General features: G+C 59.2%; 2 protein-coding genes and 1 pseudogene across 2 annotated transcripts in view; 2 read left to right on the forward strand and 1 right to left on the reverse strand.

The window, feature by feature from the left end:
- KATNIP (katanin interacting protein) overlaps nucleotides 1-5,184 on the reverse strand; it is a 109,232-nt gene extending 104,048 nt beyond the window's left edge. Inside the window, exon 1 of the mRNA XM_055136032.1 lies at nucleotides 5,133-5,184. Coding sequence (XP_054992007.1) covers nucleotides 5,133-5,139 — 7 coding nt within the window. The 5' untranslated portion in view covers nucleotides 5,140-5,184. The remainder of the gene's footprint in view (nucleotides 1-5,132) is intronic.
- A 145-nt stretch (nucleotides 5,185-5,329) lies between these two features.
- GTF3C1 (general transcription factor IIIC subunit 1) overlaps nucleotides 5,330-27,856 on the forward strand; it is a 39,561-nt gene continuing 17,034 nt past the window's right edge. The window contains exons 1-11 of the mRNA XM_004615929.2: nucleotides 5,330-5,582; nucleotides 8,072-8,281; nucleotides 14,452-14,628; nucleotides 15,322-15,465; nucleotides 15,803-15,899; nucleotides 17,305-17,428; nucleotides 22,463-22,615; nucleotides 24,098-24,213; nucleotides 24,915-25,194; nucleotides 25,783-25,997; nucleotides 27,529-27,659. Of these exons, the coding sequence (XP_004615986.1) occupies nucleotides 5,362-5,582; nucleotides 8,072-8,281; nucleotides 14,452-14,628; nucleotides 15,322-15,465; nucleotides 15,803-15,899; nucleotides 17,305-17,428; nucleotides 22,463-22,615; nucleotides 24,098-24,213; nucleotides 24,915-25,194; nucleotides 25,783-25,997; nucleotides 27,529-27,659 (1,868 nt within the window). The 5' untranslated portion in view covers nucleotides 5,330-5,361. The remainder of the gene's footprint in view (nucleotides 5,583-8,071; nucleotides 8,282-14,451; nucleotides 14,629-15,321; nucleotides 15,466-15,802; nucleotides 15,900-17,304; nucleotides 17,429-22,462; nucleotides 22,616-24,097; nucleotides 24,214-24,914; nucleotides 25,195-25,782; nucleotides 25,998-27,528; nucleotides 27,660-27,856) is intronic.
- Nucleotides 13,050-13,538, forward strand: LOC105943265 (gamma-aminobutyric acid receptor-associated protein-like; annotated as a pseudogene).

Raw genomic sequence — 27,856 nt, forward strand, 5'->3', positions numbered from 1 at the left:
CGGGTTAAGGAGGGGTGCCGGCTTCCCCGTGAGGGTCTCGGGAAATGTTTGCCAAGTCTGTTTCACAGACCCCGGGGGGGAGTGGGACCTGCCAGGGCAAAACTATTTTCTTTTCTTTTTTTTTTTTGGGCAAAACTATTTTCAGCAAAATTTCTAAGCCCTTTGAAAGAGCTGGCGCCCTACGGCAGGAGGTGAGTCACGTGGCCTTGCATGAGGCTGACCTGGTTGGACTCCGTGGCACCACGTAGGGTCCCACAATCATTGCCAGGGACCACTCCTGGGCATGGAGCTAGGAATAGCCCCTGAGCACTGCTAGGCGGGCCCCAAACAAAGCAAAGCAAACGTCTAAGCCTTTTCCAAAGCATTTGCAGGGATGATGTAAGAACAGCGCAGTAGGTCAAACTGCCTCTTTGGGACAGCAAACTGTCCTAGTTGTCGTTATATTCTGCATTGCCATATGCTCGCGATAATGCCAAAAATTGAACTCCACCTAAGAATATCCTCACGTGTGGCTCAGAGGGATAGTACAGGGGACAGGAGGCCGGCCTTGCTCACGGTCGAGCTGGTTCAATCCCAGCCTTACACGATGGTCCCCAGAGCCCCACGGGAGTGCCCCCTGAGCACAGGCCAGAAGAGGAAAAAGGAAAAAAAAAAAAAGGAAAAGGATATCTTAATGTAATGGTAAAATTGATTTTGTTAAATCCCAACCCATGAGTACGCATCTTTTAACATTCTGTTGGAACAATGAAAACTTTTCCTTTTTTTTTTTTTTGTGAAGTAAATAGATTTTATTCAGAGGTTTCTGAGGGAGGGAGGAAGAGATAAGTGGGAGAGAGAATAGTAAGAATAACTCAGTCAGGAGAGAACTCGGGCGTCTCCAAGGGTGGAGGAAGCCACTACACATAACGGAGTTTTAGACACAAAAGTATGAAAGTACACATCTCAAGAGGGGAGATGCGGGTGACACATGTGCTCGGCCACGTGGGCGCAAGCAGCACATGGGCTCAGGCAGCATATGCGCCGAAAATTTCTTTTCTAATGTAGCACTGTCGTCCCGTTGTTCATCGATTTGCTCGAGTGGGCACCAGTAACGTCTCCATGGAGAGACTTGTTGTTACTGTTTTTGGCATATCCAATACGCCACGGGGAGCTTGCCAGGCTCTGCCGTGAGGGCGGGATACTCTCAGTAGCTTGCCGGGCTCTCTGGGAGGGGTGGAGGAATCGAACCTGGGTCGGCCGCGTGCAAGGCAAGCTCCCTACCCGCTGTGCTCTCGCTACGTAGTATCAGAAGAGCTGAAACCGTGATAGAACTGGAGGTCTGCCGGGGGAAGGCAGAGCAACCAGGACGATGTTGGGCACGTCTCACTCATCTGTGAGTGAGACAAAGGGATGGCAGGGTCCAAATGAGGGCGGACCCTGAGCGCTGGGTCACAGAACCGAGATGCCAAGAGGACGGGTGGGGGGCCGGGATGGACTGGAGGCAGCGCAGGGCACTGGTCAAGGCCCTTGTAGATTTGGGTTGTGGACAGGTGAGGGTTACCATAAGTGTCAAAGCTATTATGTGTGTGACTGAAACTATCAGATTTTCAAAAACTTTAGTGGGCTTAGCAAGGAGGCAGGGCGGGGTGGGGGGGGACCTGGGGTCTCTGGTGGGGTGGGTGTGGACTTGGAATATTGTGTACCCAAAACTCTATGAATAGGTCTCAGCGTCTAAATAAAAAATCAAAAGAAGGGTATTATGCGAGAAATATAGGAAGGACTCATAAAGACTTCGGGGAGTCTTCCAGAAGAAAACCTGTGTGATTATCTGAAGTGCTGGCTGGACCCGCAACAAATCAGGATGCCATTTACTCGAACGGACAACTAATGGGCAGAGCGTTCCGACTCGGGGAGCGAGCGTTTCCTCTGTTGTGAAAGAAATGACTGTCGCTCAGCAGACACGCCGCAGGGTTCCTCGCTGACATGTAGGTCAAGCTTCCGAGTGAAAGGAAGCAGAAAGCTTGTTTCCAGGACCTTGAGCTTCCTAGCTTCCCGATGCTCACGGGGCGGTGAGCCTCTCTGGGGATGCTCAGGGGTTACTTCCGGCTCCGTGCCCAGGAATTCCACCTGGCAGTGCTTGGACGACCTTAAGGGATGCCAGGGTTCGAATTTGGGTGCCTAATGTACTATGTCTCCATCCCCAATACTTAAAACTCTTGTACAACAGCATTCCGCCTGATGTTCAATATTACCTGTAATACTATGTATTGATATTATGTACTACGTAGGATATCATGACAAAGGGCATTATTTGGAAGAGTTGCTAAATACCACAAACCAATAGTTTTCAAACGACCAAGGCTTAAGGTTATCAAATCAAATGTGGTGTGTGTCAAATGTTCGATCAAAAGGCAAAACGAACTGAAGGGCTTGAAAATAGCGAAGTGCAAAAAGTTCACTAAGATAGTCCCAGATCCCAGAATCTTCAGGAAACTTCGACTTGCTACGTTTGGGTGGAGCATTAAAGAAGGGTCGTGAAAACACTCCCCATGTGAGGCCAGACTTTCTTCATACATATCAGCCCAGACCACAGCACTGAGTTGCCGAAACAGAAACGAGAGTCCAGCTATTTTTTATTATAGTTCATGAAGGTTTAAGGAAATGCAAAACGGAGCCAGTTAGCCCACTAATAATCAGGGGGCAGGGAACACAGTGGGGTTTTCTCTTACAAACAGTGCGTTCATCACTCTCCGCCCAGATGAGACCCGGAGCAGCCACACACGAACGGCTCCTCTGCTCCTAAAAGACCATGATCCTAGAAGCCTACTAACTACTTTCGGCACCCAACGGCTTCTTACAGAAATGCCTCTAGACTGTGAACTGAGCTGCAATCCCGTGCCGCCCCGGGAGGGGAAAGATTTTTCTCTTTCGGCCTTTCCTTTCCTCGGTGGCAGCAGCAGTGACCGTGGCCGCGTGGCGACCGCCACCTTATAGGGCCCACTAACCGGAGGTACGAGCTTGCAGTGACGCAACTTCTGGCAGAAATTTCTCTGGACTTAATTACTGAAATACCAGAAATCCAAAACTTCATATACTCTTCATTCTCAGCAATGGAAAACAAATTATCAAATGATGCCTTTTCAGCAGGTTTGATTGTTAGGGGAAAATTCCAAATAATAACAGTGAGTTTTCTGTTGAAATATTGAATGTAATCAAAGTATAGAGAGAGTAAAGTGAAGATCATTAGCCACACAGGCGGGAGGTGGGGTGGGATGGGAGGTATACTGGGGTTCTTGGTGGTGGAACATGTGCACTGGTGAAGGGATGGGGTTTTGATCATTGTATGACTGAGACTTAAACCTGAAAGCGTTGTAACTTTTTTCATGGTGATTCAATAAAAAAAAAATAAATAAACAATTAAAAAAATAGTGCATTCAGAACTGATTATTCGGGCTGTTGTTTGTTTAATAAATGGACAGGTGTTACAAGATGCTCTCAGCGCTGATTTCTGATGCGACCAGTCTCAGACAGTAGCAATGCTCTCTTTGGGGGGAGGTGGTTTGGGGTCACACCCGCGCGATGCTCCAGGGCTATTCTTGCTCTGTGCTCAGGAGGGACCCCTAGCAGTGCTCAGGGGACTTGATCCAGGGTTGAGGCCACGGCAGGAGCCTTCTCTCCTCTGTCTCTCTCTCTCTGATATCTCTGGGCCCAGCAATGCTCTTCTGAGATGAGACCAAAGGGCGTGAGAGCTGCAGCTCCACGGGAGCGTTTCCCAAAGTGGGCGCTACTGCCACCCCCGCCCCCCTCAAGGAGGGGCCCTGGAAGGATTCAGGGGGCTGACGGCAGCCTCCGGTGCAACTAGGGCCCACTTTCTGTGTTTGCTTAAAGAGGTTAGATCTCCAGGAGAACACCAAATCTTTTTCTTTTTAAGGAGTAGCCAGGCCAACTCAGTTTGGGAATGTTTTCTCTACAGCAACATGACAACGACCTCTCCACAAGTGCATATTGGCAATAAACATTTTATAGCACCTCCAAGTACATGGGCACAGCCCGCTCTGAAGCAGCTGACAGATGGACGCAATTAATTTTTCTTTTTTTACAGTGCATTAAGTGGCTATCACGAACAGAGAAGTTCGCCAAAGCAAGGGGCAGTGTTGAAACAAGAAAAAGGACGTGGACTCCAGCACAGACCCTACCCAGACATTCGTCTCTCCATCTTCAAAGTGAGATGGCAGGGAAGCCTATTTTCAGGTTGCTCCCAATTGTCCACTCCAGGATCCTACTCAGGGATGCCTCAAGAGTGACCAAAGGCTGTGATGGGGCCTTGGTTTGGGGGACAGAACGCACACCCATCAGTGCTCGGAGCTGGCTCCTGGCTCTGTGCTCAGGAATCACTCCTGGCAGTGCTCGGGGGACCATATGGGCTGCCCAGGATCGAACCTGGGTCGGCCACGTGCAAAGCAAACACCCTCCCCGCTGTACTATGGCCCGGAACCCTGAAGCTTCCTTGTTCGAACTTGACTTTGCCCAGCGTCTGCGAAGGGCCTGGGCAATCTCTTGCCAAACTCAACCCCCCCAGCACCCCCCCCGGCAAGGCAGGGGGGCATCGGGGGTCTCGCCCACTCTGCCCCCTTGCAGGCGGTCTGCCCTTGGACAAGTGCCTTCTTGCCTTCTCTGGGCCTCGGCGACTTCCCTGCCAGGGCAGTCACGCTGACAGCCACCCGGGCGCGATCCTGGCACTGACCGGGGCTTTCCGGAGCGGGCCTGACCCCCTACTCCACACACAGCCCCCCTGCAGACCCCCTGCCCACGAGGCCGCCTCAGCCCCGACCCCTGCTGGGCGCTTCCCAGAGCCCTCCGCTCCACATCCCAGGGCGCAGGGACCCTCCCCGGCCCTCTCCCTCTCCTCCCCCGCCCTCGCCCCCTTCCTGCGGGGGGGTCCTACACGCCGCGGGCTCCGCACCGTGGCCAGGCCACTGCCCCTTCCCCCTGCGCCCCCTCCGCATCAAGGCTCCCTTTCCCTCCAATCGGCGACCACGTCGATGCAAGCAGGGGCGATCCGGGGCTCTGAGGTCTAGGTTCTGGCCGGAGAAGGCCTCGGGAGGCGCTGGGAGCTGCCCGCCCTCCCGCGGGGGACCCCCGCAGACACTCACCGTCCATCCCCGAGAGGCGGCGGTTCCGGGGGCTCGGGCCGGAAGCGGCCCGTCGACTGTTTGCAGTTCCCCTGGTTACCGCGGGGCTGCGGGCCAATGGCGTGGGAGAGGGCGGCAGGGCTCCACCAATCGGGCGCCGGGGCCCGCCTCCAGGGGCGGGCACTCGCCGTGCGCAGGCGCGCCGGGCCGGGCCGAGTGCGCGCAGGCGCGGCGGGCGCGGCCGGTGGCGATGGACGCGCTGGAGTCGTTGTTGGACGAGGTGGCCCTGGAGGGGCTCGACGGCCTGTGCCTGCCCGCGCTCTGGAGCCGCCTGGAGACGCGGGTGCCGCCCTTCCCGCTGCCCCTGGAGCCCTACACGCAGGAGTTCCTGTGGCGGGCGCTGGCCACGCACCCGGGCATCAGCTTCTACGAGGAGCCTCGGGAGCGGCCGGACCTCCAGCTGCAGGACCGGTCAGCGGCCTGGCCGCGCGGGCGGGCGCCGGGCGCCGTGCCCGGGGGTGTCGGCCGGCGCCGTGCCGGGCCGAGTTGCGGTGGGGGGTCCCGCGGGCCTGCAGCCGGGGCCGAGCTGGGAATTGCACGGCAGCTGGTGACCTCCAGGCGCGCCCGTCTGCGTGGACGGGACTGGGGGGTGGAGGGCGGGGGAGGGTAGGGGGGGGTGTTTTCACTCTGAACCCGGGGCTCGCATGGAGCCCCAAGGCGCTTCAGCTCTGCGCCGGAGGAACCAACCTTGAGAGTCTTAGCAAGGCGGGCCTGGCTGCAGGAAGGTTCAGCTGAGGCAGACCCAGCTGCAGGGGCCCGGCCTTGCAGAGACCCTGGGCCCTGGGGGCTTGGGGAGGGGGCTGACAGCACCCCCGCATCTTGCAGAGGAGGAAGCAGCGGCAGAGGAAACGTTTCTCAGTTTCCTCTGTTATCTGATCTGAGCCCCTCCGCTGGCATCGGCCAGGTTGCAGAGAACAGTCCCCAAAACGGCCCTCCCCGGAGTGAGACCCAAAGGATGCATTTGAGGGGGCTACTCGGGAAGGTTCTCTGAGAACATGGCAATCCCTGGAAAGCCTGAGGAAGAGGAAGCAGATTTGGTCAAAGTGTAGAAACGGAGGTAGGGGGTAGTAATAGTTGGCACTGTGCTTCCGATGAGTTGAGGCTGCAGCCTGCCCTTTCGTATAGGGAATTCCAGAACTCTAAACTGGGCATCTGTTATGAGATAACCCGGTTATCTCCCAGTTTCCTAAAGAAAAAGTTGAAGAGGGGACATGACTTAGGTAAAGTCATCGGCAAATTGCCAGAGCATGGCTGAGGTCATGGTATATAGCAAGCGCTTGCCTCGCATGTGGCCCACCTGGGTTCTGTCCCTACCCCCATATAGGGTCCCCTGAGCCTGCCAGGAGTGATCCCTGAGCACTGCCGGATGTGGCCCCAAAACAAAACAAACCCCCCAAAAAAGGTAGCAGGAGCAGACCTCAGGTGTGTGTGTGTGTGTTTTTTTCTTTTTGGGGTCACATCTGGCGATGCACAGGGGCTACTCCTGGCTCTGCACTCAGGAATTACTCCTGGCGGAGCTCAGCAGACCATATGGGATGCTGGAAATCGAACCCGGGTCGGCCTCGTGCAAGGCAAACACCCTACCCGATGTGCTATTGTTCCAGCCCCCAGACCTCAGTTTTTTAACTGTCCTTAAATGAAAGGAATCAGTAGCCTCTGAATCCAGTTAAGGCATTTACTGTTTATCAGAAGAATCGCTGGAGGGTTAGGCCGGACAGAGAGTGAAGCTGTGAGGTTTCTAGATCAGTCACGGATGGAACAATCCAGTGCACCACTCGTGATTTGGTTTATGGTGGCGCATGTGAAGTTCGAGGTTCTTTTGGGTCATCCCAAGTGGGGATTCTGGTGAGCAAAACATTGGCTCGACGGGAGTGAAACACAGACGGAGGGAGGGACTGAGCACCCGAGGGCTTGGGAGCTGCAGGTGTGGTGGACGCCGGGCGATGGTGAGGCCCTGAGCTGCCGTTTAGACACTGGTGGGCAATGGAAGGGGCGGCCAGGGACCTGAAGGCTGGGGGCACAGGGTCTGAGAGTGGAGGGTCCCGTGGCCCAGCGGTCAGAGGGCTGAAGAGACCCTGCGGGATTTAACCTGCGCTGGACTCGCAGGCCGTGAGCATGGCTTCCAGGGAGGAGGATGGCTCGTCTGGTTGGCTGACGGGAAGCAGGGCAGAGACGGCCCAGACAGGCGACCGCCAGCACGTCCTTCCCAGGGTGGAGAGGGACTTGGGTGGGGGGGGAGCAGTCATAGTCTCGTTTTTAAAACAGACATATAAAAATTGAGGCGTTTGATGGTAATGAAAGGCGTGAGATAGAAGGATGATTGTTGGAAATGATCATTTTGCACAGAAATTGGATGTTGAAAGTAGGTAAAGGGGTATACCTGATAACCTTTCATTACCTGTCTTGCAAACCGTAAGGCTCAAGAGGGGGGAAGGAGAGGGGGAGAGAGAGAGGGAGGAGAGAAGAAAAGTGCCTGTTATAGAGGCGAGCTTGGATGGGGTCAGAGAAAGGAGGGACAATGATGGTGGTGAAATGTACAATGGTGAGGGGATGGGGATGGGAACATTGTAATAGGGAAGCCAGGAGCAACTTTGTAACTGTAGCTCACTGTGATTCAATTTAAGAAACATTTTTTTCAAAAAGCGGCTGTGAGATAGGTGTTTGGGTGGAAGAGGCAGGACTGTGGGTTCCAGACATGAGGATGTGCGGGCACTAGGTTTGCAGGGGAGCCGCCAGGCCCTGCTCGGACCTGGGCATGGGTTCTCGTTCCGGCATTCAGCCTCTGGTGAGGCAGGGACTGAGCCGGTCACAGTGGGGCCCCATGAGAGACGGAGGGGGGGCGGAGAGAAGGGGAGAGAGAGAGAAGAGATGGCACTTCCTGACCCGGGCTTTTCCCCTAGGTATGAGGAGATCGACCTGGAGACGGGGATTCTGGAGTCCAGAAGGGACCCGGTCCCTCTCGAGGACGTCTACCCCATCCACATGATCTTGGAGAACAAGGACGGCATCCAGGGCTCCTGCCGCTTCTTCAAGGAGAGGAAGGACATCACGGGCGAGATCAGGACCAAGGCGCTGAAGCCGCGCTGCACCATGCTGGAGGCCTTCGCCAGGTACCGCCGCGCCGCGCTGGGCAGAGCCAGGGGACGTGCGGCCGCCCCACACTCAGCCTGTCCCTTCCCTCTCCTCCCTCGGGGGCTGGGCCGGGCTGGGGGCCTCGTCCTCTGCTCTGGGCTGCAGCCTCCGGGGGCTGCTGTCTTTCTTCCTCCTGCCCAGCCCGGTCCCTTGGCTGCCCGTCCACCCCCCGGGAGTCTCCAGTTCCAGCTTCCCAGAGTGGCTGTCCCGGCCCCTCCCCCGTGGACCCCCGCCCCACTGCTGTCCGCTCCTTCCATGATGGCCGCTCCCACGGACATCTGTCACATGTCTGGAACTCCCCCGCTCTTCCTCCCTGTCCCCAGAGCAAGAGCTGCCCTTCGCCCCGACCTACCTTCTCGACCTTTCTTTTCTCGGCTCTGTCTTCTGGCCAGTCCGCGCCCCGCACCGTGGGCCGGTGCTTCTGGCTAGGATGCTCTGCCCGCACAATCTTGTGTCGCTCTCTCTTCCCTTCGTTGGCCCTTGAACGTCGCAGCATCTCCTCCCCTGTGGCCCCGGGCACGTGTCGTTTAGGGACAGCACACCCAGCAGTGCTCAAGACTTGCTCCTGGCTCAGGGATCACTCCTGGGGGCGCTCGGGGGGAATCAGCTCTCCAGAGTGCTGGGCCCTGCCAGCCACTTGCACGGCAAACGCCCTCCCTGCCGTACTGTTGCTCCGGCCCGGCAAAAGCATGGCCCTTCAACTTGTGACATCCAGCACGGAGACGAGCTTGCTGGTGTGTGAGCTCAACATGCCTCTCTGGGAGACAGACCCCACCGGCTACTCAGCCTGGCTCCGGGCCCTGCATGATGCCAAGGCAGCTGCAGTGGCCGTGGAAGGTAGATGTCTTCTGTCTCTGCTAACACGGCGGCAGAGACAAAGCCACGTGCACGAGGTGATGGAGGGCAGGCGTCTGCAAACAGCAGGCCCTGAGGAGAGAGGCCTACGCGCGGGGAGAGGGTGGTGGCCTCCAGGCTCTCCTAGGCGGGCCCTCCACCGCCTGGCCTTGGGGAAGGGGACCTCATCCCGCTGGGGGTGTCGTGATGCCGTGAGTACCAGGGGCGATGCCAGCACCTCGTCCTGGCCCAGCTCGGCCCCTGAAATGTGTGAGTGGCGTGGGTCAGCCTCCCCCCGCTGTGGGCGGAAGTTAGCTGGCCAGTGAGAAGGGGGGCCTGTTAGCCCCCGGCCCACCTATCTGCATCTTCACTCGGGAGTGTGTCAGGGTGACTTCCGGGGAGTGTCCTGGGCTCCTCTCAGCCGTTACTCCTCACTCTGGACCCAGGGCAGGAGCTCCCGGCTGGTGCTGGTCTCCAGCAGACTGCGTGTCCCCCTCCGCAGTGCTCTGCATCCTGGAATGTGTCTGCCGGCTCACTTAGCAGATGCTTGCAGTGCCCCAGCCAAGCTCCAGACTCTAGTGTCCGGGCCCTGCCCACAGCTGTTCTGGGGCACAGGGCGCCAGCCCTGTGGCACTTCAGCTTGCAGGGGGCTTGGGCGGGGACCCATGACAGTGCCCGTCTGTGTTTCTGCGTGTGTTTGGTGCTGTGGAGAGTATGGGAGAGTTGGGGGGGGGCAGAGCATCTGAGTGGAGCCCCGTAAAAGACTCAGTCTCCTGAAGATCTGGGGGAGACTGGCTGGGACACGTCAGCCGCTGGCCTCAGGCCCAGGAGGGCCCGCATGTCCGTGGGTGTGGGGACAGTCCGGCTGAGGTGGGGGGCTGGGCTTGGTGTGATGGTTCTGGCATTAGGCGGGAAGTGGCTGGGAGACTCTCCGCCCCCTACACGCTGAAGTTCTGGGTCTGAAACCTGCGTAAACGAAGAGCTTGCAGACCTCCAAGAGGCAGGGGATAACGATTCTCCGGTTATCATGTAGGGCGGGAAGGAAAATAAGAGTCTTGCAGAGTTTTGTCAATTTGTACATGCACAAAAATTAAAACAATTCCTCACCACCAAATTGGCTCTGCATGACACGTTAATGGGTCTCACAAAATGAAAAGCAATTTTGCACAGAAGCAATAAGACGCCAGAACCACACGACGTGGGAGCCGGGAAGAAGAGTGAAGGCTGTTGCCCACGGAAGCGAAGGTAGAGATCAGTCCACCCAATGGCCGCAAGGACGGTCTGAGCTCAGAGCAGCCATAAAACAACATCTGCAGAAGAGGGATTAGAGCCGCAGCACTGCGGGGAAGACGCCTGCCTTGCCTGTGGCCGACTGGATTCCATCGCCGGCATCTCAGAGGGTCCCCTGAGCTCTGCCAGATGTGAGGCCCGAGCACAGAGCCAGGAGTTACCCCTGAGCATGGTCAGATGTGCTTCACCTCTGCACTCCCCTCCGCACCCCCAGAAAGAAACAACCGCAAAAGGAAAAGACTGGAGAAGAAATGCCGGAGCACGATGCCAGCGGGCAAGAGGGAAGCATGTGAAAACCCGAAGATCAGCCGCCAATCAGGAGATGCCTGGAAACGGGGAAATGGCAGTATTTGGTTAATCTCCAGGACGACCTTGAACGCTGATGTTTGGATTTCCCCAGTGAAAAAATGAGTTTCAGAGTGGTCAGAAGACAAAACCAGCTCCTGCCGCGTCCGGGAGAGAGACCTTAAACTTCAGCAGAAGTGTCGTCCTCGACAAGCCAGTCGTACAGGCACATTCTAAGTTTCAGTTTCTCGATTTGTGCGCAGTGTTTAGGCGCCTGGGGGCCGTGCTTGGCCATCTGGACTGGACAGGTCAGTGCTGCCAGTGCCAGTGACACCAGCCCAGAGGTGCTGGGACGCCTCCAGGATGTTACCCGCTGCGGGTGGTGGTGGGTTACATGCACTGGCGGGTGTCATGCAGGGGTCTCCAGCGGGAGTAATCCCCGAAGACGGGGCCAACTCTTCTCATCTCGCATAGCAAATTTGCAGCTAAAATAAGGTAACAAGATAATCCCAATAGAACTTCCAATGACAGTTTTTAAGGAAATACAACAACAACAGCAACAACAACGATCACTAGGATTTATATGGACTCATGAAAGGTTAAAAAAATAAAAGCCCTTAATTAGCTGTGGTAATCCTGAGGAGTAAAATAATGGAGGCATTATGTTGCCTGACTGACTCCAGGCTATAAAACACCAGTATACAAAGCTGTCTGGTGCTGGGATAAAATCAGCCATGCCCATCAGTTGCGACCCTCAGTTGTGAGCTCAGAAGAAACCCACACGTTTACTGATAATTTGTGACACAGGCCCCAAGGCTGTCCAGAGATTGAAGAGTCTTCACCCGGTGGTATTCAGGAGACCTGACGGCTCTCGGCAGGAACATGATGCCGGACCCCTCTAACGCCATCCACACTAGGAAATCCAAAATGGGTCCAAGGCTGCCCGTCAAGAACATTGGTGAAATGCTCTGTGGCATCAGCCATGGCGTTATTTGGGACTGGACTCCCAGCATCAAGGGAAATGAAAAGAAAGCAGCCGGGAAGCATTCATTTTGAGAAGCTTTTGTACCACAGGAGAAAATGTTAAAAGGAGAATGAAAAGGAGTCACTGTCACTGTCATCCCGTTGCTCATTGATTTGCTCGAGTGGGCACCAGTAACGTCTCCATTGTGAGACTTGTTACTGGTTGTGTTTTTTTTTTTTTTGGCATATCGAAGCCACGGGGAGCTTGCCAGGCTCTCATCACGAGAGTCATATTGTGGATCCACCAGGGAATGCTGGTAGTTCAACATCACCTGCTGCCCCAGTCACCCAGGACTCCCAGAAGGGAGTGACTTGTGGCAGATTTGATGGCAGGAGGGGAAGGACTTCCCTTCTGTTTCTAGCACTAGGTACCTCAGTCTCCTGCCCCACTTTTCTCTTCAGCAGGGCAATGTCCAGCGTGTCTGCCCTAGTGCCTTACCCGTGGGCCAGTTGGGGTTGTCTGAAAAGGATTAACGAAACAAAAATTCCAACTAAAGTGGGCAGAAGGTTTGAATACACCCTCTTATAGTTTTGGTTTGGTTTGTTTTGTTTGGGGCTCATCACCTGGCAGTGCTCAGAGCTTCCTCCTGGGTCTGCTCCTGGCCATCACTCCTGCAGGCTCAGGGGACAGTACGGGAAGCCGGGGATCGAACCCCAGTGCGCTGTGTGCAAGGCAAGCGTCCGACTGACCGTACTCTAGCCCTGGAATAAACTTCTAAAAGAAGAGGGCCGTACCGCCGGCCAGTAGACATGTGAAGAAATAGCCACTACTGATTGTCATGGAAATGAAAATTAAGGCCATAGAGAGACCTCAGCCTGTGAGTAGCTGCCACAGAGTCTTAGCAAGTTGTTGGCCGGGTTGTGGAGAAGGAACTCCCGTGCACAGCCGGGAGGAATGCAGCTCTGTGCAGACGACGCTGTGCTGATGTCGTACCTCTGCTGGGGATACAGGATGCAGGAATCCCGCGCGTGGAGATACGAAGACTCCAAACATTCCCAGCTCCTAGGGCCGACTCCCTCATTATTCACAGCAGGGGCTTCAGCCACAGGTGTTGGTGTTGGTCCCCCCGGGTGGATCGGAAGGTTGGAAAGCACCTGTCCGCTGCCCCCCAGCAGCGGGAGCACCGTGAAAGGGGCAGAGCCACTCAGACACAGAGACTGCTCAGGTGCTCCTCTGGAGGGGGCCTGCTGGGGAGTGTGGCACGGTTCCACGTGGAACATGACTCAGCCATGGTTAAAAGACAGAACAAGGGCCCCATCCTGGCCCCCCCGGGTTCCCTCAGCCCAGCCCGGTCCAGCCCGGTTCCTGGGAGGATGAAGTTTGTGTATAAAGAGGAGCGTCTGTTCGAGAAGCGCCGCTCTGAGGGCAAGAAGATCCGAAAGGGTGGTAGTAGAAAAGGCCCCCAAAGCTCGGATAGGAGATCTGGACAAAACGAAATACCTGGTGCCTTCTGATCTCACAGTTGGTGAGTTTTACTTCTTGATCCGGAAGCGAATTCATCTCCGAGCCGAGGATGCCTTGCTTTTCTTTGTCAACAATGTCATTCCACCCACCAGTGCCACCATGGGTCCGCTATACCGGGAACACCATGAAGAAGGCTTCTTTCTATACATTGCCTACAGTGATGAAAGTGTCCATGGTCTGTTGCTGCCCCTGAGATGGGGTGGGGAGGGTCCCATTACAAAGAGGTGGCCCCCCTTCCTTGACCTCCTTCTCCAGGCTCAACCACCGCCTTCCTTCCTCAGGACCTGCACTTCCTAATGTTTGAGGTTCTCTTCAGCCCCTTTTCGCTGGAGGATTAATGGGGGAGACAGCTTCTAGAACCTTTCTCCTTTCTTCTTTCTCTACCATTTTCCCACTTACGCTTTAGACTTCTTGATTGTCAATCTGTTACATTCAGTGGTTGTTTTGGTTTCTGTTCCCTGACTGCCCAAGAGACTCAGAACCCCTAATAATCCCTTCCTTTCACTATCTTCTCTTTTGAGGGTAGATGGAAGGGACTGAAATTGTGGGGGGAAAGTAGGAGGCACACCAATAAAGTGGAAACCACCAAAAAAAAAAAAAAAAGACAGAACAAGGGCCCAGGGCAGTTAAGGCACTCACTTTTGCACACAACTGGCCCAGCTTTGAACCCCAGGACCCTCCCCCCTACCGTCCCCCGCCAGGAGTGGTCCCTGAGCACAGAGCCAGGTGTAAGCCCTGAGCACAGCCAGGTGTGCCCCCCCTCCACACACACACACACAAGGACAAAGACATAATAGAGAATTATGAATAATTAAAATAATAAAAAGTCATTTGCCTTCACAAATGGAAGAAGCTTGAGGGAGTGATGCAAAGCAGATTAAGTCAGATGGGGGGAAAATAGGCGTGGAGTAGGTGTTGGATGGTTTCAGTGAGTGCAGCATGAGGATAGACAGTTGATGCGAGACAGAGCAAAAAGACAGGTAGGCGTTGCTGATAACCCTGGGGTTACCTGAGAGAAGGGTGGGGGAGTCATCAATAAATGATCAGCGATAAATAAATAAGTAGAACCCAAATAACTTCTCCTTCATATAGCAAGCGGAGAGTACAAAGGGAGGCGGGGGCGGGGGGGATAAAAGCCAACACACAACTTGGCCACAGGTGAAAGAAGAAAAGAAAAGAAAGATTCCCCGCGTGTCCGGGTTCCCGTTCCGTTTCCCTAAACGCGCTGGTTTCTCTCTCGCTGCCCCGCAGGTGGGGGAAGAAGCTGATCCTGGTCGCCTCGCAGGACATGCGCTACCGGGCCCTGATCGGCTCCGAGGGGGACCCCGACCTGAAGCTCCCGGACTTCTCCTACTGCATCCTGGAGCGCTTGGGCCGGTCCCGGTGGCAAGGGGAGCTGCAGCGAGACCTGCACAGCTCAGCGTTCAAGTACGGGGCCAACGCCGCCTTCCTTTACCCACCTCCGCTCACCGTGTGTGCACGCGTGCCAGGCCTGTGCTCTAACCACCGCCCCACCTCCCCGGCCCTCTCCACTCCCGCCCTAGATCCCGTCCCCCACTCGGGCAACTTGCCATCTCCCCCACTGCATCTGCTCGTCTCTGCCGCCTGAATCCGGGCTCACGGGATTGAGCACCTGCTTCCTCTTTCAAGAGCCCCTCTGTGAAATGTGATTGTCCCAACCAGGATTTTTTTTTTCCCCCCAGACTTTTTTAGTTTTTGTTTTATGGCGCCACACCTGGTGGTGCTTTGGGGACCCTGTGGAGTGCCAGGGATCGAGCCTGGGTCGGCCAGGCCAGGCAGACACTTCCCATTGCACTATTGCTCCGGCCCCCACATGAGACAATGGGAGGGGCCGCAGGTGTTGCTGATGGCAAAGGACCCGAGGAAGGCTTGACCCCCGAGTGCTCACAAACCGGAGTGTATGGCCTCCCTGGTGATTGGCCCCCGGGGCTTGGGCATCTCGGTGGCCTGCCCGGGTCCCCGCCCCAGCGTCCCCTCCCGCATCCTTGCCCTGCCCCCCCTCCCTCTCCTGGGGGCCCGGGCTGGATTGTGGGCCGAGGCCCGCCGTCCCGGCTGCCCCAGACGGGCTGGGCCTGACTGCCTCCCCCTCCCGCGGCCCAGGGTGGATGCCGGGAAGCTGCACTACCACCGGAAGATCCTGAACAAGTGTGGCCTCATCACCATGCAGTCCCACGTCATCCGGCTGCCCACGGGCACCCAGCAGCACTCCATCCTGCTCCTGCTCAACCGCTTCCACGTGGACAGGTAGCCCGCGCCGGGCGCGCGCCGCTCTGGGCTGGGCTGGGTCTTCTGGTTACGGGTAGACGTCACCTGCGGAGGTGACGCAGACTGGGAGAGCCAAGCACCCGTGCTCTCACGGGCCCACGGTGAGGGTCAGCACACTTCACCGGGTGACCGCGGGGGCGTAAGGAACCCGAGTCCAGCGGGGCCTGTAGAAGTGACCCAGCTGAGGGTCTGGGGCCACAGCACAGCAGGGAGGGCGTTTGCCCTGACCTTCGGGTTCTTGGCCGTTCAGTTCTTCCCTCCCCGTGGCTTGCGCTGGGGGCTGGGACCCACGTCACCCGTCTCCTGTGTCCCGCAGGCGGAGCAAGTACGACATCCTCATGGAGAAGCTGTCGGTCATGCTGACCACGCGGCCCAACCAGATGGAGACGCTGGGGAGGCTGCGGGAAGAGCTGGTGAGCTGCGGGCTCCGCGCGCGCGCGTGTGTGTGTGTGTGTGTGTGTGTGTGTGTGTGTGGTGTGTGTGTATGTGTGTGTGTGTTGCTGAAACAGTTACACTGTGTGTATATGTGTGACTGATAGTCACACTGTGTGCATGTGTGTGTGTGTGTGTGTGTGTGTGTGTGTGTGTGTGTGTGTGTGTGTGTGTGGCGGGAGGGGCGTGTCTGGCTCAGAGCAGCAGGAACCTGCCCATCCCACAGTGCCCAGAGTCAGGTCTGGCCAGCCTTGCTCCGAGCAACGTGGACTCGAGAAGTAGGACTGTGGTGACGCACCTTCCGCTTTGTTTCCGGGGCCAGGCTGCCGGGGGCGGTGGGGGCCCCCAGGAGCAGGCCCGGCCGCTCTCGCGTGTTTGTTCATCTGCTGCTGCTGTTTGGCTTTCCTTCCTCCTTCCTGGAGGGACCCTCGGGTGCCGGGAATAGGATCTGCCACCCCCCATGCAGGGCAGCCCTGCCCCCGCCCCAGCCCTGGTGGCCCCTGTCTGCAGGGAGCTCCGCTGCGGGACCCCCGGCCTCCCAGCCTTCCCGTGTGTGTTTTCTCCCACGTGAGCCAGAATCTTCTCTTATTCGTCAGTACTGGCAAGTGACTTAATTACAGGAAAGAGAAGGAAAGAGAACCTGGCTGGAGCAGTCGCACAGTGGGTGGGGCGCTTGTCCGGCGCACGGGCCACCCGGCTCAGTCCCCAGCACCCCCTGTGGTCGCCTGAGCCCAGGACGGCTTCTGGCACAGAGCGGGCGCAGGCCCTGATGCAGCCGGGTGTGGCCTCGAGACCAAAAAGACGAAACCCGAAGTGTCAAGCGCTGCATTCCTGGGAGGCTCCCTGCCTCCCCCTGAGTCCGGCCCCGCCCCCACTCAGCCTCGTCGCCCAGCACGTCCAGTCGACTGGGGTGGGGGGGCCTGTGGTGCGTGTGTGCATGTGTGTAGATGTCGATCGTCCGTGGGGGACTGTGGTGCGTGTGTGCATGTGTACACAGATGTCGATCGTCCGTGGGGGACTGTGGTGCGTGTGTGCATGTGTGTAGATGTCGATCGTCCGTGGGGGACTGTGGTGCGTGTGTGCATGTGTGCACAGATGTCAGTTGTCCGTGGAGGGCTGGGTGGTGCGTGTGTGCATACACACAGACATGGATGGTCCGTGGGACTGTGTGACTCGTGTGCGTCCCTGCACACAGTAGGTGAGCAGGCAGAGCACTCTGAGGCGTCCTCCGCTGCCCCTGCCTGCCTCTTCCTCCGCGCAGTCTCCTGTCAGCAGCGCTCCAGGCAGCTGCCGCCCGCTGGGTTAGGTCGTGGCCCGCTCTCGGCCCGTGGCGTGGCCCAGCGGCTCCCCTGGGCGCGTGGGCTCAGTGCCACCCCTTCCTTGCAGGGGCTGTGCGAGAGGACCTTCAAGCGCCTGTACCAGTACATGCTGAACGCGGGGCTGGCCAAGGTCATCTCCCTGCCCCTGCACGAGGTGCACCCGGAGTGCGGGCCCTGCAAGACCAAGAAAGGTAAGCGCCCCGGCCGCTCTGCCGGCCCTGCCCCGCGCAGCCTTCTCCCGACAGCGGCCCCGGGCCAGGGGCTCCTGGGGGAAGCCTGCCCAGAAAGGGCTCGCTGCGGGACAGCAGGCCCGGTCTCCAGCCACCTCCTCCATGCTGTACTCCAGCATCTCCTACCCGTGCTGGTGGCACACACACACAGAGACATACACTCAAACACACACACTCACAATACACACAGACTCACACTCCCACACACATACACCCAGACATATGCTCAAACACATTCTCATACACACAACACACAGAGACTCACATATTCACACCCACACTCACACACTCACACAAACACAGATGTACACTCAAACACACACACTCATATACCACACCAGACTCACACTCATACTCACATACACATATGCACAGACATACACACACATTCACACACTCACACCCACTCACACCCACACTCACGCACACACACACATACACTCAAACACACACAGCACACAGACTCACAGACACACAGACATACACTCAAACACACTCACACACTCACACTCACAACACACATTCACACACACACACAGCGGTGCCGGTTCTGTACCAAGGGTGCTGCTGCGGGTCACAGCAGTGGACGCTGGTGCACAGACATGCTGGCAGCCGGGACGGGGCCCATGCCTTCCCCGGGGACCCTCTGTGGAGCTTTGTCTCGCGCTGGCCACCGGCCCAGTGCACGTGTGTGTCTGCTCCTGAGCCATGGCGGGAGTGACAGCAGAGGGCCAGGCCGAGTGGCCGTCCCAAGCTGCACCTTTCCTAGCAGCTCATGAGGCAGCCGGGCGCCCCCTTCCCTCCACCCCTGCCGCTGTCGCTCCAGGCCCCCTGCTTTCTGCCTGCAGCTCCCTGCCGGTGTCCCTCAGGCGTGTCCAGGCAGCACAGGGAGGGGTCCTGGTTACCTGGACACCCAGAGCGGGCTGGGAGCAGGGCAGCTCTGACCTGGGCGCTCAGAGTGCTGGCGGCGTCCCCTCCTAGGGTGGCACTGGGGGGGAGGCGGCCTTGCAGGTATGAAGCCTGGGCCCAGCCCCGGTACTGCGGGCATCCACGGCACGTGGCAGGCCTTCAAACACACACACACACACACACACACACACACACACACGGGACCTGGCCGGGTCCGGGACAGCCGGCCTTCCTGCCCATCTCAGGCTTGCGGCTTTCTTCCTGAGAAGCCAGGAGCTCTGAGGGTGGTGGGTGGCCAGCCGGGCCCCTCCTGTGCCCTGCCCTCCACGTCCCTGCAGAGGCCACCTGAGTAAATGCTCTGCCATTTCCATTTAATTTGGTGCCACTTCAGTTACTTGCCTGCGCAGGAAATAAGGGATGAATAACACTTTCAGGCTTTTTTTTTTTTTTTGCCCTGAGCTTTGCGACCCAGTTTGTAAAATTAGCATAAAACATTCCCTCCAAGGGATTATGAAGTAGAGGAGGCATAAATAATAAATAAAGATGATGTATTACTGCTTGCAAATTTACAGGTGTGCCTGGGTAAACACAGGTTGTTTCTGAAAGTCCCCAAACAAAGAGTTTAGATTTCAGGCATATTTTGGATGCCGTTCCCCTGAGCCAAGGTGGTCGGGTTTTCTGCAAAAAAACAAAAATGCTGGTAATGGAAATAGTCGCCCTGAGCTGATCTGTTTCCTAAGCTTGGATTCCTTCCTCGGCCGTTTGCCAGGCAGCCTGTGTTTATTAACCGGTGCTGCGAACAGAAGGGAGAGCACTTGGCGGCCCCTCAGGAAACGGGGGCAGCTGCACGCCCCCCCCCAACAGGCAAGAGGCACCCCCTGGGGCAGCGCCCCCAGTGAGCAGCTGGGGGTGTTGGAGTTGCCATGGGGAGCCCCAGCTTCTGGGCTTCCCATTTTTATGCAGATTCTACTCATCACTGGTAGAATGTTTTTTTTTCAACCAGACTCTTAAAAAATAAAAAATAAACAAATAAACCCCCAAAGCACTGATGACAAGATTTCAGGACACAGACCATTATGCGATGAGTTTATTTCTGTCCACTTAGAACGCACAGCCCAGCAGTGAAAGGCTATCTGTACTAGCATCAGGGAATAGAGCACTGGCATAAACGGAACAAGCGGGCCGTGTGTCCACTCTGGAGATGACCACCTGGGGCTGACAGGTGGCTGGACACTCCTTGCTGACGGGTCAGGGGACTTGGCTGCTTACATAGTCGGCGCTCGCCCAGCTGACCTCCAGAGTCGGCAGAACTTCCATCTGATTCCCCCCCATATACACCTTTCTGCCGGAGTGGACCAGATGGTTCCCCGGTTCGTACGGAGCTGCAGGGGGACCTCGGAGGCTAAATGGTTTCAAGGAGGAGTTAAGTGCGAGGGCTCCTGCTGCCGGAGGGGCGAGCGCGGTGGGTCCGCCTCGTGGGGTCTCACGCCCTGCCCGGCAGGCTGCCCCGAGTGGGTGCTGGTCCCCGACCTCCCCTGCGTTGTCTGGGGGCCCTGGCTCTCGGGCGGGGGCTCTCCCGGGGTCACCCCCTGTCTCGGAGAAGAGACCCCGGAGAAAATGGCAAAATGGAATTTCCGTTGAGGGGTTACGGGAGAGAAGGGAGAGAGGAGAGGAAGGGGAGGAGTGACGCCCCCCTGGATTGGGGTGGGCTCTGCTGACTGGACTGTGGCGCTCTGGCAGGCCGAACAGTGTAGTGGACCCCCGTCTCTGCAGGCCCTGCTTCCCGATGGGGAGGATCTCTGGGTGTGCGCGCACATGCACATATGTGTACGTGCATGCACACATGGCTCTTTGGGTTTGGCTTCAGCCAAACCCACCTTTATTTTGTGTTTCGAGCCACACCCGGCAGTGTGCGAGGCGATTGCCTGAACCCTGGCCTAAGAATGCCTCCCTCCGGGGATGTTTCTTGTCTCTCTGAACAGACCTTGCTTTTATGGCTCAGTTTAATGTATGCCTGGGGGCGGGGGGGGGGGGCTTCCTCTCTGCCTGCTTCGCTGAGTTCAGAACTTCCGACAGAGCGGCAGCCATCAGTACTGCAGGGGGGCGCTGGCACAGGACAGACACACGGACCAATGGGAGGGAACTGAGGGCCCGGAGGGAAATCCACAGGCGTGGGGCTGGCTGACTCACAGAGGCGCGTTTGGTGGGGAGAGACGCCAGCGACAGGAGGTCTCCACTGCGCGCCTCTCGCTGTCGGGAATGCCGGGGCGCAGAGGCCTGAGGGCGGGGGGCCAGGCTGAGGCGCCCAGGATGCGCCAGGAGACTAGGTAAAGCCCCCCTGGATTGTGCGCTGTCTCGTAGGTGAGTCGCGCGATAAGCATATGAATTGTAACTAGCTGAAGCTCTTAGACATTTCAGAAGGGAAAAACAGCACACCAAGAGACACCGCACAGCAGGGCACAGCCGGCTGAATGAAGATCATTAAGATGGCAGGGGGGAGGTGGTGGAAAGGTCATGGTAAGATTCAGGTGTGCACGCTGGAAATAAAGAACGAACCGTGTGAAGGGTTAGCGTGCAATAAAAGGAAGGCTTAAAAGCACACTCCAGCCCGAAAATAGGAGTTTAGAAGAATGAGCATCAGAGATTATTAAAAAAAAAAAAAGATAAGGGTGAAGGGTGAACCTGAACACAGAAGAGACGGGGAGTGGTTGTTAAGAAAACCTAAAGTCTGGAAAATTAATTCCTCTGGGGAAACAGCGGCGACCGGCAAGGTCTCTTTAGCAGCGATAAAGGTATTAAAGGTTACTGCCTGAAAAACGGAAAGTAATTACTATCGTTTATAATTAAGATAGTAAGAAATAGACCCTTGACTGTGGAGATGCAGCTGAGGACGCACAGAGCAGAAAGGTGAAGAGGGGCTGGCGGGCGTGGTGGGTGCGGGCCGGGCCCCAGGGAGGCACCCCTGCTGTGCTTTGGGGCGGCCCCGGAGACCCTGCCCGGAGAAGGGCCTGGGCGCTGGGGAAGGAGCGAGCAGAAGGGCCCTGTGCGTGGGGCCCGGGCGGAGACCGTGGTGTCAAGGTGTTGGTGCAGTTCCTGGACTTGACACCCACCCGTCTGTCCCCTGGGGGCTCTGGGGACCTGCAGGAGCGAGTTACTGATTCAGCCTGAGGGGTCTCGACACACACACGTGCACACGTATGTGTGTATGTGTGTGTGTCTGTGTCTGTCTGTCTGTGTATCCATGCTGTGTGTTTGGGAATCGAGAATGGCCTGGGTCTCTCTCTACCCTGTGGTGTGGTGTCGGTGCCCTTCTTTCTCTCTCTCTCTTTCTCTCTCTCTACACGCACGCACACACACACGCAGAAGCACACACAGGGCTTCCTTTTTTTTTTTTTTTTTTTTTGCTTTTTGGGTCACACCCAGTGATGCTCAGGGGTTACTCCTGGCTCTGCACTCAGGAATCACTCCTGGCAGTGCTCGGGGGACCATATGGGATGCTGGGAATCGAACCCAGGTCGGCCGCATGCAAGGCAAACACCCTACCCGCTGTGCTATCGCTCCAGCCCCAGGGCTTCCATTCTGGGGAGCAGCTGCAGGGCTCAGTGTGTGTCTGTGTGTCCGTCTGTGTGTGTGTGTGTCTGTGTGTCTGTCTGTGTCTGTGTGTGCGTGCTGTGTGTTTGGGATGGAGAGTGGCCCGGGTCTCTGTCCACGCCGTGCCGTGGTGTCGGCGCCCTCGTCTCCCGGTTAGCGAGGGAAACCTTGGACTGTGAGCTTGGCTGAGGGCATAGGCCGCCGTCCCGCCGTCCCACTCAATCTGTGGCCTGCCGGGGGCAGCGAGGGTGGACGGGCCATCAGAGGGGGCGTCGGCCCGCGCCATCTGGGCAGAGGCTGCCGGGGCCTGAGGAGGCCGCACTGTGCCGGGACTTTCCTTCTCAAGGAAATGCCGGGACTGGGGTGAAGGTCCGGGGGCCATGTGGGGGGCTGTGTGTGTGTGGGGGGGAGACATGGGGAGTCGGCCCTGGGGGCTGGGGCTGGGCCTGCCCACGGCCCTCCCCGACCCCAGCGCCCCTGCCTCGTGCTCCCCAGGAACCGATGTCATGGTGCGCTGCCTCCGGCTGCTGAAGGAGTTCCGGCGGAAGGTGGAGGACGACGACGAGGACGAGGAGGCCATCTCCAAGGGCGTGCCGCTGGTGGACGTGGTGTACGAGCGGGACATGCTCACGCAGACCTACGAGCTCAGTAGGTCCGGCCCGCCCACCCCCGGGTGTGCGGATGGAGCAGCGGGCTGGGGGGCCGTCAGATGGGGGCGGGGCCTCGGGGGGCGCCCCTGGGAGCTGGGAGGCTGGTGGGAGCACCCAGATGCATCCTCCGTGAAATGGGCTGCCAGCCCCTGTGAATACATACACACGCACGCGTGCGCACACACACACACACACACACACACACACACGAGAGCCCAGGGAGGTGCTGGGTGTGCGTGTCCAGTGTCCACCTGATGCTCTGCAAAGTCCCTCCCGCTCAGGGTTGACCCTCCCCCCACACCCCCATCCCCGTGCTGGTGCCTCCTCCTGGATCTCCTCCCCCCCCACACCCTCCCCCGATTCTGAGGGGGCCACCGCGGAGAGGGCTGATGGTGGAGGGGGCCCACGGGTGAATGTGTACAGCCCCACAGTGGACAGGACTCTGGGCGGCTCTGTCCACTGTGCCTCTCCCAAACGCTGTCAGGCAGAGCTGCATTTCTCCCTCCTGTTCTTTTAGCCATTTATGGGGAGGGGGAGAGGCATTGGGTGAAGGGAGTGGCCCGACCCAGCCCCACTGGGCTTGAACCCAGGACTCCTGGTCTAGAGCGTGTTCCCATTCCCGGACTCGCCGAATACATCTTAAAAGACTTCTTGGGCCAGAGTGATAGCACAGTGGGTAGGGCATTTGCCATGCACGGGGCTGACCTGGCTTCGATCTCCGGCATCCCGTGTGGTCCACAGAGCACTGCCAAAGGTAATTCCTGAGTGCAGAGCCAGGAGTAACCCCTGAGCATCACCGAGTGTGACCCAAAGAGAAAAAAAGACTTCTTGAGCCTGATGGGGGCGTGGCGCTCAGAAATGACCACAGTGGCAGGACATGGCTGGTAAACTGGCCAGAGTGCAGTGCAGGCCTGGGCTCCGTCTCACTGGCCGTTTCCCGCAGGCCATGCGACCTTGATTCTGTGGATGGTCCCGGGCCCACAGCGGTCAGCGGACAGGCGACAGTCCTTCAGCCTCTGGGTTGACAGAGGAAGGCAGGGAAATAGGAAAATCTCCACGTTAAAGATTATTGACGGGCTGAGAGATGGTAGAGTGGGCAGGGCACTTGTCTTGCACGCGACCGACCGGGGTTCGATTCCCGGCATCCCATGTGGTCCCCCGAGCACCATCAGGAGTGATCCCTGAGTGCAGAGTTGGGTGTGAGTCCTGAGCATTGCAGGGTGTGGCCCCAGAACCAAAACATTAAACATTCAGGGTGCGTCTCCGTTACCCAGCCCGGGGAAGCCTGGGGCCCTGGGGCTGCCCGGTCGGGAAGGATGGCGGGGAGGAGTGGGCACGGAGCTGTCCCTCCCGAGCCCGGACTGGCGACTGCAGGAGCAGATTCCTCCGCCGCCACCGGCCCCGCACACAGTCGAGCCGTGCTCTGAGGGGCGGGGCGGGGCGGCCACCATCATGTCCCGACCGCCTTGTCCCTGTGCAGTTGAGCGCAGAGGCACCAAAGGGATTTCCCAGGCGGAGATCCGGGTGGCCATGAACGTGGGCAAGCTGGAAGCCCGGATGCTGTGCCGTCTTCTGCAGAGATTCAAAGTGGTCAAGGTACCATCCCTCAGGGCGGGGCAGGGGGTGGGTGTTGCCCCTCCTGTTGGGCGTCGGGCGGCAGGTGGCACACAGGCCCTCCCCGGGAGCTTTGGAAAGCCAGCGGGAGGTAGGGCGTGTGCATGCCGGGTTGGCCTGTGTGGGGTGGCCCCCCGCCCTCTGACCCGCGGGGCTCTAGGCTCCACCCCCTCCTGCCCGATGCCCGCCTGCCTGCCTGGACGTGGCACGGACCTGCTCGCTTCTTAGGCACCTGTTTGCTGCCACTTTGGGGTCCGTGTTGCCCGCAGGCAGCGTGAGCAGGAGCACACGCTGGCCGGGCCCTGGGCATTGTTGTCTTGGGCATAGGGCATGAGAGTGCCAGCTTCTGGCAGAGGGGAAGCAGGGGTGTGTGTGTGTGTGTGTGTGTGTGTGTGTGTGTGTGGTCCCAGACAGACCACAGAAGATGTGTGTTGGCCGTGTGTGTGTGTGTGTGTGACCACAGAAGATGTGTGTTGTCTGGGTGTGCCCCAAAGGTGGAGAGAGGAAGGACAGAGAAGGGAACTAGCCCCTCTAGGGGTGGTTTGGGGGTTGGGAGAGCCGGGGCGGGGGGGCTGGGAAGGGTCCCTGGGTGGAGCGGGCGCTGCGGGCCCCGGCTGGAGGAGGCGAGGCCAGCCCCGCGGGGGGGGCGGGGGCAGCCGTGGCCGAGCACCCGCCGTCCGCAGGGCTTCATGGAGGACGAGGGCCGGCAGCGCACCACCAAGTACATCTCGTGCGTGTTCGCCGAGGAGAGCGACCTGAGCCGCCAGTATGAGCGCGAGAAGGCGCGGGGCGAGCTCCTGACCACGGTCAGCCTGGCCGCCATGCAGGACGAGTCGCTGCTGGCCGAGGCCGAGGACACCTTCCTGTCGGAGTCGGACAGCGAGGAGGAGGGCGGCAGCGGTGGCAGGAGGAGGGCGCGGGGGGACGCCAAGGCCCAGCCTCACCACTCCACCCCCACCAAGGGTAGGGCCCCCCCCCCGGGCCCCACGGGGACAGGACGGGGACAGGGATGGGGGGGACGCCCCAGCCTCCCGCCCTGCTCGGCCTCTTCACCGAGGAGCTCCTGGCAGTGGGGTCCCCGAGAGGGAGCGGCCGCCTGCAAGGGGGGTTGCGTGGCTGCGGGTTTACGGGTGAAGGGGCAGAAGTCCATCCGCGTCCTCAGCTGGCGCCCCGACAGCCCCCAGCCCCCTGAGGGGCAGAGCCACGGCACTCGCCTTGCACACAGCCCGCCCCGCTTTGAGCCCCGGCACTTCCTGTGTCCCCCCGAGTCTGCCAGGAGTGACCCCCGAGCGCAGGGCAGGGAGGAGGCCCTGAGCCCCGCTGGGTGTGGCCCCCAGGCCGGGGGTGCGGGGAGAAGTCAAGCCTGTGGGGGGATGACCTGGACAGTGGGTTGTTAAGGTGGGGGCCAGGCCCCCCTGCTGCTTGCTCTGTGGCCCGGCCTGGTGGAGTCCTTGGCCCTGGTGAGGAGTGGGGGGCCCTGGGCGGGGGGTGTTGCCCCGCCTACCCCGGCCCCCCACCCCCCAGGGAGCTTCACATCTCTCCTCCCCGTAGGCGGGTGGAAAATCCTGAACCTGCACCCGTTGAAGAAGCCACCGGCTATCACAGGGTCCACGGAGGAGAGAACCTTCCGGAACTCGGTCTGTGGGGACAGCGTCCTGGACAGCAGCAGCTCCTCGGACCCCAACGCGTCCTTCGGCTCCCACTGCATGGAGAGTAGCCTGGGCGACATCGCCGTCATCGAGGAGGTCAAGCTGGAGAACCCGAAGGTGAGCGGCCTGGCGGGCGCCCTCCCGGGGGCCTCCCCCTGGGCCCTCCCCCTGGGCCCTCCCCCAGGCACACGGCCGGCGAGGGTCGGGCATTGGCGCTCTCTCGGGCTGGCTTTGCTGGGCAGGTGGCGCCGGGCAGTGTCCAGGGCACCGCCTGGGGAGTCCCGCCCCTCAGGCAGCGCCCAGGGACGCCGCTGGACGCCCGCGGCAGAACCGTCCCCACGCGCCAGCAGTGCCACGGGCCGGGGGAGGCCAGGGTGGATTTGCTGTGATTCGGGGGACGGTAAAATCTGCCCGAGTTAGGGACGCAGCAGGCTCAGCGGTACCTTCCGAGGGTGCAGCGAGATGCGTCCTCGACCGTTGTGTTACGATACTCATCACCTGTGTCCCGTGTCCTTCGTCATGTGCCCCCGGGGGCACGTATTGCCTTGAGAAAGGCAGCCGCAGGACCGGGGGCTTGGGGCATGAGTGCCGTGGACGCGGGGTGTGGTGCCGTGGCTGCGTGGTGCTGTGTGTGTTGCCATGGCCGTGTGGTTCCGTGGTGTGTGGTGCCGTGGTGTGTGATGTCATGGCTGCGTGGTGCTGTGGTGTGTGCTGCCGTGATATGTGGTGGCACGGTGTGTGGGGGCCATGGTGTGTGGTGCCGAGGCTGCGTGGTCCGTGGCTGTGTGGTACCATGATGCATGGTGCCGTGGCTGCGTGGTGCTGTGGCTGCCTGGTGCTGTAGTGTGTGGTGTGATACGTGGTGCCCCAGTGTGATGCCATGGCTGCGTGGTACCGTGGCGACGTAGTGCTATGGTGTGTGGTGCCATGTCTACATGGTGCCGTGGCTGTGTGGTGCCGTGACATGTGCTGTGGTGTGTGGTGCCATGATGTGTGGTGCTGTGGTGTATGGTGTCGTGGCTGCCTGGTGCCGTGGTGTGTAGTGCCGTGGTGTGTGGTGCCATGGCTGTGTGGGGCCATGGCTGTGTGGTGCCGTGGTGTGTAGTGCCGTGGTGTGTGGTGCCGGGGCTGCCCGTGGGCTCCGCAGCCACGCCCGCAGCTGAATGTCAGCTCTGGCAGGAGGGTGCAGCCAGGCGGGGTGGGCTGGCTGGCCCGGCTCATGCTGAAGGTGCCGGGACCCAGCGTCCCACTGCTGTGGTGTGACCCGTCTCTCCCGCTGCCGCCAGAGGACAGGGGGGCGGGGGACGGGGATGGATCGCTGCTCTTCCTTCAAGTCTCTTCACCTCCTTGTTCCCTGGGTGCCTCAGGCACAAGCACGTTCCGTGGACACCAGGGGCTTCCGTGCCTTCTGGGCCCCACACCGCTGTGCCGGGTGCTGGGAGCTACTCCCAGCTCTGTGCTCAGGGGTGACTCTGGTGGCAGTGCTCGGGGGTGTCATGGCAGTGCCGAAACAGCCCCGGGACCCTCGCTGGAGACCCTGCCCAGCCACTCCTGAGCCCGGAGCAGGGCCCGCGTGGGGGCTCCCGGCTGCTCCTCCATCCCCCCACCACGCGCCCCGCTGAGCACCGCTTCCGTGTGTTTGCCGCAGGAGAGCAGCGGCTCCCAGAAGTCCGGGAAGCAAGGCCAGGACAAGCCCCACGAGACATACCGGCTGCTGAAACGCAGGAACCTCATCATCGAGGCCGTCACCAACCTGCGGCTCATTGAGAGCTTGTTCACGTAAGGAGCTGCCCGCCCGCCCATCCGCCTGCCCGCGTGGGCCCGGCCCGAGGCTCCCCACCCCGCCCTGGGCTGCCGGACGTCCCCATGGAGGGGGCTGGGGTGTGGACTCGCAGCCAGAAATACGCCCCCGTCACTCGGGACGGTGCTGAGGACCCTGGGGGACGTGGGGACCCCAGGCTGCCGCGAAGGCGGCT

Source organism: Sorex araneus, chromosome 4, assembly GCF_027595985.1.
Source record: "Sorex araneus isolate mSorAra2 chromosome 4, mSorAra2.pri, whole genome shotgun sequence".
Taxonomy (NCBI): domain Eukaryota; kingdom Metazoa; phylum Chordata; class Mammalia; order Eulipotyphla; family Soricidae; genus Sorex; species Sorex araneus.